Raw genomic sequence first — 14,538 nt, forward strand, 5'->3', positions numbered from 1 at the left:
GGGTTTCAACCCAATTTTAGCTGAATCTAGCAACACACATCAAAGTTGCTGGTGAACGCAGCAGGCCAAGCAGCATCTGTAGGAAGAGGTGCAGTCGACGTTTCAGGCCGAGACCCTTCGTCAGGACTAACGAAGGGTCTCGGCCTGAAACGTCGACTGCACCTCTTCCTACAGATGCTGCTTGGCCTGCTGCGTTCACCAGCAACTTTGATGTGTGTTGCTTGAATTTCCAGCATCTGCAGAATTCCTGTTGTTTAGCTGAATCTAGTTGACTTTGCACAAATGAATCTGCTGTGCCTTGTAAAAAGTTCATGTAATGTACATTCTTTGAGTTAGTTTATCTTTCTGATTGATGGAGCACTCGTATAATGGAAAGAAAAGCCTTGTATTTGTACAAGTGAGGAGAAGAACTTTTTTAAGTCTGTAATCTCTAGATGTTGTACAGTATTCATGTGCTCACTTTAATAGATGTAACTTACTGCAATGCAGATAGATCTATACGTGGTCTGTGCCTAATCCACCGAAAAATCCCATCAGTCCATTTTTCCTCTTATTTTCCCGTAGCCCTGCAACATGTTCTCTCACATATGCCCACCAACATCCTTCTGATTCTTTTGTCTCTTCATTTACTAAGAGGTACTTCTACCCTTGTTGAGGGGTGCCTTTACAGTAGCCAATTGACTTATTGACTTAACAGCACTTATTTAGGATTTTGGAACTGGAGCACCAAATATGGAGTAGAAATCCATATTTGCAGGGAAATCCACTCTCCAAAGCTTGGGTCTTTGAAGCAATGAGACAACAATACTGAATACTGTTGCTATTGCCTTTACCACAAGCTTTTGAAACCTACCGGTTGCATTGGCTGATGGATCTTCCACAAGTAATTTGATCGATAGTATTTGTTGAATGAAATAGTATATTAATAAGACACTAGTAAATTACTCTTGCTTTCAGTAATGTTGTATTATTTTAAGCTGATATGGGGGAAAAAAGTATCAAGAAAGGTCAATCTAACAGTGTAATCCTGTAATCATTGTATCATTTTGAACGAAAATATTTTGTCTCCTACCCTCTAGGTGATTGACGGAGCAGGATTAGATGTGGATTTCTATATTTCATCTCCAAATGGAAACATTCTGTACTTTGATCAGAGAAAATCTGATGGCGTGCACAGGTAAGTGACAGACACTGTAACATTATTCATCTTGGAAGTTTGTCTTGTCAAAAACATTAAATGTACTTTGTCATTGAATTCAGTTTGAACTTTAAACTGAGTAACTCATTTAATTATTTTATACCACATACATTTTGTCTTCTGTGACACATGGGGAGTGCAGACTGAGCGATAAGTATAAGACCATAAGACACTGGAGCTGAATTAGGCCATCAGCCCATCAAGCCTGCTCCCCCATTCCATCATACCTGATTTCTATCCTACACCAGCCTTCTCCCCATAACCTTTGATGCCATTCTAATCAAGAATCTATCAAGTTCTGCTTACCTAAACATAGTAATTTGTATCTCACTTAGAACTCAGGGTGTGGATGTAGAAATAAATGTTCAAAATGACACCTAATGAGTATCAGCAGCCACTTTCCTTTGAAACCATTAGATGCTGGCTGTCAGGTGCTGGGGGCAATGTCCTGTTGCCCCATTGGTTAGCTTGTAGTTTTTTTTTCTTCTAATGAAAGATAGTTCCACATTCTTCATCATTGGGACTTAGTGTCTTCCCTGCCATTTCTGTTTTCTATTAATTCCCCAGCTTATTTAATATAACCAATGGTTCCCAGTCCTGTTGCTTATCACATTGTATGCCTTTTCTTTCAGTCAATAGCATCTTTAACTTTTTACCCTCTTTCTAGAACCTTTGGTGAGATTTGTGAAATGCCTCCATAAATGTCTGCCTCTGCTGTCTTACATTTTAATTTATTTTCCAAACTGCTTGTCAATTCTATCCTTGTGACATTTCAAGCTTTTCTCCTAACCTGTCTAAAGATCTTTCAGATCAATTTATATGTCATGGAGCTAATATCAGATGATTCCAGTAGATAGTTTCATTATCTCCAGTTTAAAGTTAATGCCATAATCGATTAAATTCAAACCAAGGTAAAATATCCAGCACTCCCAAAATACATTTTACCAATTTATGAAATGGTATGAATGTTGCAAAACATTGCTTAATATATCACATAGTTCCAAGTTACAGAACAATGAACTTCAAAGCTTAATTGACAGTTATAATTGTGAATCTTTCTCAAGTAGGCTACAGATATCATTTCCAAATTTTTTCTGCCCTCCTAAATCCTTTTTTTTAAAAAAAAATGGATTTCCAGCTGGTGCTGGAAATTTGGAATTAAAAACAGAAATTGCTGGTCAGGTAGCATCTATGGAAAAACAGTTAAGTTTCAGATAATCACACAACAGGTGTTTGCTTGAGGTATTAACTCTTTATCCATTTCTAGAGATGCTTCCTGACCTAAGTCTTTACAGTGTTTTCTGTTTATAGTTGCTCTCTGTTCCGAGTTCTTTGAATAGTAAATAACTGTTTGCAGTGCATACATGACATTGGTGTACATTTACATGGTTTCTGATCCCAGTGATGTTTACCATCAGATGGTAGGGAAGGTGTGGCACCATATAGAAATATAGCACAAATTATGGAAACAGGTTTGCAAATGGCATGCTCCCAGAATTATCTGAATTTTAAAGTGAGTAAAGAGAGGTTTTCAAAGCTTCATACATTCCCAAGGATTCCATAGTCCTAATGTAAGAAACACAGCTACCAATTTGTGCAAAACTGTTCTGCGGATGCCAAGGAGTCAAATGCTTAGGAAATAAGTCAATGAAATAAATTCCAGGAGCTGAATGGTGGGGATTAGCATCTAGAATCTGAGTGAAAATATTAACACTGTTAATTGTATTGATTTGACTTGTACCTGTTTTGTACCAAGAGATATCATGTGATTTAATAATACATTTATGAAACGGCAAGTATTTGTTTTGGCAGGGATTTGTGGGGAAAAAAACTTGAGTGGTTGAAAAGTTGATCACCAGCTAACATCACCCCACAAACCAACCTTATCCAACAGTTTTCTATACATGACTAGCCAGAGCGCCATCTTTGGCAGATTTCATTTTTTTACAAATGTGCACATAATATATTAAAAGCAACTCATTGAAGTTTAATTTTGCTTTTAAATCAAAATAGTCTATAAGCAGCAGTGTATTTTTGACACATGTGAGATATATTGATCTGCATTATGATGCAGGATTTAGTGTTTGAATGTTTGTTCTGCACAGTTTGATACACATTCCATATTATAATACCCACCAAAGCTTTTTAAAAAATTAATTAAGTTTGAAGTGACAGGCAAGAGTGAGTGATGGCCTCCTTCAGTCAGAGCTGACCATGGAGATTGCATCCTAGCTGTCTGGATCTGCAAGCCTAGACAGTATGATATGGAGAGCAAGTAAACTCCCTCTCCACGCAACTGATGAACCTAAAGGAACAGCAGGGATCTTTACATTTTGGTACCAGCAGCGTCGCAGGAGTTGCCAGTCAGCATTGAACTCAGTGTAGGACTGCCTTAAGGACTCCAGCTCTGGATTTTCCCTCTGGGTCTACTGTCAAAGCCTTCCCCGTGAGTGGGTATAGCTACAAGGCAGTGGAAGTTTGAGATCAGAGTTTTCCTTCTAAGTGAGCTGCCAACCACGGCTGTCGAGCCCCATCTGCCCAAAGTGACTCGTTTTAAGGCGCCAGTAATCTGCCTTTGCGCCTTCTCCTGTCAATAGAAACTGTTCCACTGGGCTTAGTAGCTAAGCCACACATGAAGGCCGGGAGCTGGACTTGGTTGTATGAGGCTATTTCAGGCACATGCCATGTGGAGCATTTAATAGGTTGTAGGATCATGCCTGTTACCACCCCAGCTTATAACAACCTTAAGGACAATCAAGAATGGAGGAGGAATTAGTGCAATTTATATTTGTGGCTATGTGTACTCTGGATCTAACCTTTAATGCAGTCTGTTTGCAGAGTGCTTGAGATAAAAGATCAGGGTGGGTGTGTGAACTCAAAACATAAAACTAATCAAAATAAAAACAAGGGAGTCTGGAATGTGTGTACATTGGTTTCGTTTTTATTTTTAGCGAGACGTCCACATAGGATATGGTGATGTGATGACATGCCATTTACATATAACTGGTAATGAATTATTTAAACAAGAATGCTTAATCAAATGATATATTTACAGTGTTACTCAAATATTACTGAAATACATAACACTCATCCCTGCTTAGCTATAAACTCCAACTCAGAGTACAGTATGTGCAAAAGTGTGGGGTACACGTACTGTGTAGCTAGGGTGCCTAAGACACAGTGCACAGTGCTGTATTTGTCAATGTGGAATGGCGAGAGTTTATAAATCTGGCAGGAGCAAAAGATGTTGGGAATGGCGAGGGTGGAGCAGGTGTGGGACAGGTGGCAGAGAGGGAATGCCGGGGTGGTGGCTGGCATAGGTGCAAGCACACCCAGCTTTGATATCTGGCAAAATCATTTAATTCCAAACAATTGGTTTATTGATCATCACAGAATGTGTCTCTAGTGCTTCCCGCTCCCCACTTCCCCTTTTCACAACCATGATTTCCCTCTCCCTGCCCCCTTCCCACTCAGTGCATAACAAAGACTCATATCAGAATCAGGTTTCTCATTATTCACATATGTCATGAACTTTCTTTTTGCAACAGCCATACAGTGCAATATATGAAATTACTACAGTACTGTGCAAAAGTCTTAGGTACCCTTGCTATACAGCGCTGATAAAAAGTATTTGCCCTCCCCACCACCCCCCCCCCAGAAGTTTTCATGTTTTATCGTTTTACAACATTGAATCACAGTTGGTTTAATTTGGCTTTTTTTGACACTGAACACAAGAAAAGGACTCTTTTGTGTCGATGTGAAAACATACTTCTACAAAGTGATCTTAATTAATTACAGATATAGAACACAAAATAATTGATCGCATAAGTATTCACCCCCTTTAATATGACATGCCAAATCATCGCTGGTGCAACCTATTGATTTTAGAATTCACATAATTTGTTAAATGGAGATATGTTTTTTGAGGCCTGTGTGCAGTCGAGGTGTTTCAATTGATTGTAGTAAAAATACACCTGTATCTGGAAGGTCCAACGACTGGTGAGTCAGTATGCTGGCAAAAACTACATGATGAAGAGAAAAGAACAGTCCAAGTAACTCCACGAAAAGGTTATTGAAAAGCACAACTCAGCAGATAGATACAAAAAAATTTCCAAGTCACTGAATATCCCTTGGAGTACAGTTAAGTCACTCATCAAGAAATGGAAAGAAGATCACACAGCTGTTAATCTCCCTAGAGCAGGCCATCTTCAAACACTGAGTGACCGTGCAGGAAGGGGACTAGTGAGGGAGGCCACTAAGAAACCTATGACAACTCTGGAGGAGTTACAAGATTCAGTGACTGAGATGGGAGAGAATATGTGCATACAACAACTGTTGCCCGAGTGCTTCACCAGTCACTGCCTTATGAGAGAACAGCAAAGAGAAAGCCACTGATGGGGGGGAGAAAACTCTTATGAAGTCTTGGCTAGAGTTTGCCAGGAGGCATGTGGGAGACTCTGAAGTCAGCTGGAAGAAGATTCTGGTCTGATGAAACCAAAATTTTTGGCTATGGACTAAATGCTATGTTTGGCATAAACCAAACACCACGTATCATCAAAAACACATCATCCCCTATCATGAAGCATGGTGATGGCTACATCATGCTGTTGGGATGCTTCACTGCAGCAGGCCCTGGAAGGCTCGTGAAGGTAGAGGGTGAAATGAATACAGCAAAATGCAGAGAATTCCTGGTGGAAAACCTGATGCAGTCTGCAAGAGTACTGAGACTTTAAAGAAGATTAGTTTTCCAACAAGACAATGACCGTAAGCATAAAGCCAATACACAGAAGTGGCTTAAAAACAACAAGGTTAATGTTCTGGAGTGGCCAAGTCAGAGTTCAGACCTCAATCCAATTGAGAATTTGTGGCTGGACTTGAAAAGTGCTGTTCACTCACAATCGCCATGCAATCTGACAGAGCTTGACCAGTTTTGTAAAGAAGATTTGGGAAAATTGGCTTGTCCAGATGTGCAAAGCTGATAGAGACCTATCCACACAGACTCGAGGCTGTAATTGCTGCCAAAGGTGCATCTACTAGAAGGGGGTGAATATTTATGCACCCAATTATTTTGCGTTTAATAACACTCGACAACAAAGATTTTGCTTCCTGAATACCTTTAGGTGTATCTTAAGAATTTTGGGCTACTGATGATGAAAATCACCATGAAATTTCCCTATCACGCACTTTTTTTAAATAAACTTATGTTTATTGTTTCAATTCACAATTCAAGTCAATTAAAATGTTGCCTACAGTGTAAGCTGGAAAGTTTCCTGTCTTGTCCAGGCATGTTTGGGCATGCTTAGCACAGCTGCTGCATGGCAGGACATGTTTTAGTAATAATTATTGGATTCAGGACTGTAAAGATGGAATTTACTATCACCAAGCACAAAAACTTCTATGAAGGATTTTGATATTTGAGACACATGCTTCCCAGAATAACTGATGCTGAGATTAAGGAAAGCATTTTTGTTGGTCCACAAATCAAACAGGTCATCAATGGCAGGCAATTTGAAGAATTTCTAGTGGGACCGGAGAAGTTGTTGAAATTTTTCTCGGCATCTACAGAGCACTAAACTACATGCAGCTGGTTGAAAGCATGCTTCAAGCATATAAAACCATGAAATGTAACATGTCACTAAAGATTCATTTTCTGCATTCCCACTTAGACTTCTTCCCTGCAAATCTTGGTGCTGTTAGTGACGAGCATGGTGAAAGGTCTTACCAGGACATTGCGGTCATGGAGAAAAGATACCAGGGCATCTGGAATCCATCAATGCTGGCGAATTATTGTCGGACACTTAAGCGAGAAGCCTCAGACACTGAGTACAAATGAAAATCATTAACAAAATATTTTTAACTCAGTTGAACTATTGCAAAGCATCGGCACCATTATGCATTTAAACACATAATTTAATTTGTTGTTTCTCCAAATTCTTACGTGATGCAAGTAGTCTGAAATTATATTTGTGTTCATCTTCAAGCAGTCTGTCATAAACAAAAAAAATTCTGAGGAAGCAACACTTTTGTAAAAAATTGTTGTCCAGTGTAATTGTAACAAATTTAGACCAATTTGTAGGAACTCGTTTTCACTTTGATACGAAAGAGGCTTTTCTATTGATCGGTGTCAAAAAAGCCAAGTTAAATCCACTGTGCTTCAATGTTGTAAAACAATAAAACATAAAAGCTTCCAAGGGGAGGTGAATAATTTCTATAGAGGCACTGTAATTATGTACCTAAGACTTTTGCATGGTACTGTAGAATACATCTCAACATTTATAAAGGATATACTATATAATACAACTATAGACACCCACAGCATAGTATATTTTAAATTGTCCCATTCAGCCTAAAGATTTGATGGCTGTGGTAGTTTTCTTATTCTTGTGGGGTAACGTCTTTTCTGACAAGGGAGGTCCCTGCTTGGCAAGTAAGACTTGTGGCTGTAAAAACAACCTCAAGTTCTGAGGCCTCCTCTGTGATGGTTGTGGGAGTTGACTCTGGGACTGCAGAAGTGTTTCTGACAGCTCTGGAGTTAACTCTGGACACTTTTCTTCTGGACCTGTTGGCATCCCAAACAATGCATGGCAAGCTTTACTGGATGATGTGGATCATAATATGTGAGTACAAGGTCTAACTGTAGACCTTCCTTTACTTTTTGGAAAGTCATGTCACACTCCTGTGTCCAGTGCCATCTCTTCCCTATCTGTAGTAATGAGTTCAAGGGGTAGAGCACAGTAGCCAGGTGTGGCAGGAACCTATTATAATAATTGACAAATCTGAAAAAGGATTGCATCTGTGTCGTGTCTTTTGACCTTGGGCCATTCACCATTGTTTAAATTTTCCCAACACATGTAATTTTTGTGCCATCAATGGTGTGAGCACATTAAATAATGCTTGGTTTAAAGAATTCATACATAACATGTCGTGCTTTGAGCCCATGATCTAATCTTTTTAACAATATCCTGAGATTTTGGAGATGTTCCTTGCCATCCTCACCAGTAATCATGAGGTCATCCGGGTAACACTGAGTGCCTGGACAGCCTTGCAGCACCTGGCCCATAGCTTTCTGGCAGAGTGCGGGTGCAGATGCTACTTCAAAATAAGCTTATTATAGCGATAAAGCCCTTTGTGAGGGTTTAAGGTGAAAAACCCTTTGGTCTCTTCTTCCATCTCCATCTGTTAGTCCTCAGCTAAGTCCACTTTGAAGTGTTTTCCACCTGAGAGGTTTGCAAAGATATCCTCTATGCTGGGCAGATCATATTGATCCACTTTCAGTATAGGAATGATGTTGACCTTAAAATCACCACAGATCCTAACAGACCCATTCTTCTTGTCTAGTGGTGCTGCCCATGGACTCCACTCAACCTTGGAAAGAATTCATTCATTCTACATGTAATCTAGCTCACTGGCCACTTTATATGGTATAAGGGATCGGATGGGCTTTGTAAAACTTGTGTGTAGCACTTTAACACTTTTACCCTTGATATGTTTGAGATTTCCAATATCATCTGTGGCATCATCAAGTACCTTCCTTAATCCAGTTTCAGTTGACTCTGCAGGGGATGTGGCATGCAGATGGTGAATAGGTCTCCAATCAAGTTGTAGTTTTCTCAGCTGTTTCTGTCCCTACAACGCTGGCCCTCCTGTTTTACCACATACAGGGCCGATGTGGCTTGTTGTTTGTTGTATTTCACTGTTACAAATGTCATTTATACAGGAATTATCTTTCTCCAGTATAAATTCTTAGTTTGATATCTTCAGGCTTCAGTTCAGTTTCTTCGAAATGCCGTTCAAATTCATTTTGCAGAATGACAGAAACAGCCGAGCCGGTGTCCAATTCCATTTTAAGTAATTTGCCATTCATTTCTAGTGCAAGCCATATTGCTTATCTATTGTTAGTTTTCACATTATAAATCCCAAAGCTACCCATACCTGCATAACTCTCATCATTATCAAATTTTTCATCAACAGCATGCAGATTAGTGCTCTTTCTGAAACTACAACTTTTTTATCTTTTACTCTTCTATGTGCAATCCATTTATTTTTGCCAACGTGTTCTTTGTATGTATCCTACATTATTGCTTTCTCTGCAAGTTTCACCTTTAAATCTGCATTGGTCTGGTCTCTTCGAGGCCCTGCCACAACAGTAGCTTTTGTTCAGCCAGGCAGGCCCCCATCTAGACCAGCAGTTCCCAACTTTTTTACGCCATGGAGCCTTAACATTAACTGAGGGGTTAGGCCTATATTCACTCAAATTCAGGTTGGGAACCCTGGTCTGGCTGCTGCAATTTTATTCGCCCTCACTTTCATTCCTGACTGCACCTCAATTGCATCTGTCTGCTGATACAGCTATTTCAACTGCTCCTTTAAATGTTAAGAATGCTTACTCAAACAATATGCTTACAATATTACTCAAATATTACTGAAGTATTTAACATACAACAGAGAATAGACAAGGTGCTAAGTGCATGCATCTGTGTACAAGCAAGTGTGTACCTTCTAGGTGACACCTATTCATGTGCCTACTGCATTTGTGTATTAAATCCCATTCAACAGAGCTGGTCTCCGGTCTCCTTGGACCTCTTCAATGTTAGTTTTAAGGCTCCATGTGTGCTATTAAAGGAAACATTCTTAGGCAGGTTTCACTCCGCTTCAGGAAGTTCAGGGCCTGGAAGTCACAATCGTACTGGACAATCTCAGCAGTGACAGACCTGAATACTCATCAGCTATCACAGCCTGGGAACACCAACTCTTTGACATCAGTGCGATGTTGAAGATGTTTCTTTAAAGGGGGAAATAGTAGGTACACAGTTTCTGGATGGTCAAGCCAAAAGAAGCGCACCACCTTACAAATGTTCTACTGACCTGTGCCAGAAAGCATCTTCTCGATCTGTGGCTCCAATGTTGGTCTCATAAGCCCACTCAGACTCCACAAAAATCAGCGTGGAAACAAGTTAACCTCAGTCCTAAGGAACTACCTTGGACGGGAAATAAGAAAGAAGGGAAATGCTAGGGTGAATTTCAGTAGATCCAAAGAGGGAGCAAGATGAGTTCTCTGAAACAGTTGAGGTTAATGTTCAACAGTGTTAGCTAAAAATTTAAGGCAGAAACTTGTTCATGACATACTTCAGCTCTGGACTTCCAATGGCACTCATTACAAGGAATAGTAATCATGAGTGATAATATAAGATGCTTATGAATTGTGCACATATTGAGTGCTAACATTATATTCTATGATTAAAGGTAGGTAGCTTTCAGAAATCAAACCTGTAGCAATGATAAAATAAGTCTGGGATTTTAATTATTTTGTTTTAAACTTTGCTGCTTTCTAACTTGGGACAAATCCTCTATGACATTTATAGCCTATTTTATTTTATAAAGAGTTAAAAATGCAGAACCATCTAGCTGTTTCCTCCTTCACCATCTGCATTTATTTGTTATTTGTACATACAATGAACAAATTTACTATTTCTTTAAAAAAACATGTTTCTTTCATTTTTAGCATCGAAACTGAGAATGGAGACTACATGTTCTGTTTCGACAACTCATTTAGCTCTATATCAGAGAAGGTAGTGTTCTTTGAGCTTATTCTGGACAACATGGAACCTGAGGGTGACTCAGCCAAGTGGAATGATTTCCTACCAGGAGGGGAGTTGCTTGATATGAAACTGGAAGACATTCTAGTACGTGTCAGCTTTCCTGTGGCTTTTATTCTGTTGCAAGTGTGCAAGAAAGTGGGTAATAGGGAACAAACAGCAATCAACCACTGTTTAACAGCCAGTAAACTCATAACTCTTATCTTGTTAGTCTGCTGAGTGATAAAATGGGTTGCTAAACCAATGCGTGGCAGAAATGATGTTGTCTTCCTTCCACTATGGGAATTAAACAAATTCAAAGTTGACTGTCTATTTGGATTTTCCTGGATAATGTGGTTTTAAAGATTAGGTGCAACATCCCCACTGATTCCTAAAACTTTCTCTGATTCATGCCAGTGAAAGTGAAGAAAACATTAGGAATGAAATCTTGGGTCCACTTTGGGAGCACAGACAAACTCTGTAGATAAGATATAGGAACGCAATTAGGCCTCTTGACCCATTGAGTCTGCCCCGCCATTTCATCGTGGCTGATCTAATTTTCCTCTCAGCCCCAATCAGCCTTCTCCCCATATCCCTTTATGCCCTGACCAATCAAGAATCTTATCAACCTCTGCCTTAAATATACATAAAGACTTGGCCTCCACAGCTGCCTGTGGCAAAGAATTCCACAGACTCACTACTCTCTAGCTAAAGAAATTCCTCATCTCCATTCTAAAAGGATGCCCCTCTATTCTGAGGCTGTGTCCTCTTCTGCTAGACTCTCCCACCACAAGAAACATTCTCCCAACATCCACTCTATCAAAGCCTTTCACCATCTGATAGGTTTCAACGTGGTTACTCCTCATCTGAATTCGATTGAATATAGGCCCAGAGCCATCAAAAGCTCTTCATATGACAAGCCATTCAATCCTTGAATCATTTTCACGAACCTCCTTTGAACCATCTTCAGTTTCAGTACATTCTTTTGAAGATAAGGGACCCAAACCTGCTCACGATACTCCAAGTAAAGTCTCACCAGTGCTTTATAAAGTCTCAGGATTACATCCTTGCTTTTATGTTCTGGACCTCTTGAAATTAATGCTAATATTGCAGTTGCCTTCCTCACCACAGACTTGACCTGCCAACTAACCTTTAGGCAATCTTAAACAAGGACTCTCAAGTCCCTATGCACCTCAGCTTTTTGTATTTTCTCTCCATTTAGAAAATAGTCAACCCTTTTATTTCTTCTACTAAAGTGCATGACTATACACTTGCCGATAGATAGCGGGAGTAGTACAGTAACTCTCAAATTACTCAGCAACCAGCTTACCGGGCACCTCTTGTCCCATCTGCCAAACCCGCCCTCCCCGCCTCAGAGGAAATAAGTAATCCTCGTTATTGAGGTGCTGCCTGAAATGGAGAGAAACCACGCTTCTCTTGCTTTCGTACCCACCCTTTGCCCTTATTTTGATTTATCAAAAATTAAGCTATGTTCAATATTTGCTTTTCACTCTTCTGAAACTATCCTATTTTTCTGTTCGATTGCTAGAACATAGTACAACAGAGGTACAGGCCCTTCAGTCCACAGTGTTGTGCTGAACCATCTAAAAAGTAAATTAAAAATACTCAATTACCTCCTACCTACACAATGTCCATATCCCTCCATCTTGTTCACATTCACGTTCCTATCTAAACATCTCTTAAAAGCCTCTAATATATTTGCAGCACATTTCAGGCTTCCACCACTCTGAGTTTTAAAAAAAAACTACCCCTCCCATCCCCTTTGAACCTACCCCCTCTGCCTACCCTCTAGTATTAGACATTTCTACTTCGGGAAACAGATACTTCATGTCTGCGCTATCTATGCCTCTCATAATATTCTAGACCTCTATCAGATCTCTCCTCAGCCTCCACCACTTCAAACAAAACAACCCAAGTTTGTCCAGCCTCTCATGATAGCACATGCCCTCTAATGCAGGCAACACCCTGGTAAACCCCTTCTGCACCCTCCAAAGCCTCAACATACTTCCTATTGTGGGGCAACCAGAACTGTACATAATACTCCAGATGTGTTCTAATCAAAGTTTTATAAAGTTACAGCGTAACCTCTTGACTTTTGAACTCATTGCCTCAACTAATAAAAGCAAGCATGCTATAAGCCGCCTTAACCACTCTATTGGTCTGTGTAGCCACTTTCAAGGAGCTGTGAACTTGGATCCCAAGATTTTGCCCTTAACAGTGTACTGTCTCCTTGCATTTGCCCTACCAAGACGCAACACTTCACATTTATCTGGGTTAAACGCCGTCTACCATTTCGCAGCCCATATCTGCAACTGATCTGTATTGTTCTATAATCTTTGCCAGTCTTCTACACTATCCCCAACTCCACCAATCTTGGTATCATCCATAAATTTACCAATCCACCCGTGTACATTTACATCCAGGTCATTTATGTACATCACGAACAGTAGAGGTCCCAATACAGATCCCTGCGGAACACCACTAATTACAGACCTCCAGCCGGAAAAAGTTCATTCAACCACTACCCTCTGTCTTCTATGCGCAAGACTGTTCTGAATCCAAACAGCCAATGATAGACTTTTGTCGAACTTACTAAGATCTATGTTGGCAATATTCACTGCCGTACCTTCATCAATATCTCTTGTCACTGTCAAAAACTCAGGTTGGTAAGACACAACTTTAATACTCATTCGGAGGCCCTACACTTTCTCCTCCTCGACCTCTAAATGCCCTAACATATTTATACAATCAGCACTGATCCTCTGGTCCTTTGTGTCCTTTTCCTTGGCAAATACTGAAACAAAGTACTGAGTTCCTCACTCAAGTTCTTCGCATCCAAGCAAATGTTCCCCTGTTTATCCTTGAGTGGTCCCACCCTCTCCCTTGGTATCCTCTTGCTCTTGGTACATGTATAGAATGCCTTGGGATTCACCTTAATCCTACTTGCCAAAGACTTTACATAGCCTCTCCTGGTTTTCCTAATTCGCAATTACAAATTGGAATTCCTGATTTCTGCTATCCCAAATTCTCTCAGTATTTTCCCCTGGGCATTTATTTTTTCCCTCTGTGTACTCCCTGCTCTACAAATTGACTTTGCTATTATTTTCAGTAAGTATAACAATTCTAACAATGCAGTTTTACTTTGATTCTGCTTGAATAATCTGCAGGACAGAAGTACTTGCATTTATAAACATTTAAAGGTAGAAATAGAACAGGAAATAGCAACATTTTGATCCTACCTTGACATTTGGTGCATCGAAGGATACAGTACAGAATTGATATAATGCAAGACCCAGGTTACTTAATGCTGAGAACCACAAATGTCCTGACAATTTTAAATAGTATAAATAGGAGCATTGTATAGTACATTATGATAAAATGGTGCTTTTTAAAAATTCAAATTACTGTGTGTACATATCTGTAAAGACTCAGCTGAATGCTATAGAATTTGGCTCCATTGATCTGCTTTCGGGCTGTACTCTGGGATTTGTGTGGGAGGAGGAGAAACTAAAGAAGTAGAAATTCCAGTATAGATTCTTTCTTCATATATTCACTTCCCTTTAGCTTTTTAACTTTTAGCCTTCCCTCCGGAGTTCATGGAGCCAAATCTCACTTGCTTGATAGCATAACCTGCCGGAGATTAATGATATGTCAACCATAATTAATTTTCTGTTTCCAACTACAAATGATTATGAGAATCTGAGGGAAAATACAAAAAATGGCAAATGTGGAAAACAGGTTTGC

General features: G+C 39.8%; 1 protein-coding gene across 1 annotated transcript in view; it reads left to right on the forward strand.

Annotated features, from left to right (window-relative positions):
• The window catches only part of tmed5 (transmembrane p24 trafficking protein 5), a 44,928-nt gene that overhangs the window by 27,249 nt on the left and 3,141 nt on the right, over positions 1-14,538 (forward strand). Inside the window, exons 2-3 of the mRNA XM_063063781.1 lie at positions 1,080-1,177; positions 10,701-10,881. Of these exons, the coding sequence (XP_062919851.1) occupies positions 1,080-1,177; positions 10,701-10,881 (279 nt within the window). The remainder of the gene's footprint in view (positions 1-1,079; positions 1,178-10,700; positions 10,882-14,538) is intronic.

Source organism: Mobula hypostoma, chromosome 12, assembly GCF_963921235.1.
Source record: "Mobula hypostoma chromosome 12, sMobHyp1.1, whole genome shotgun sequence".
Classification (NCBI taxonomy): domain Eukaryota; kingdom Metazoa; phylum Chordata; class Chondrichthyes; order Myliobatiformes; family Myliobatidae; genus Mobula; species Mobula hypostoma.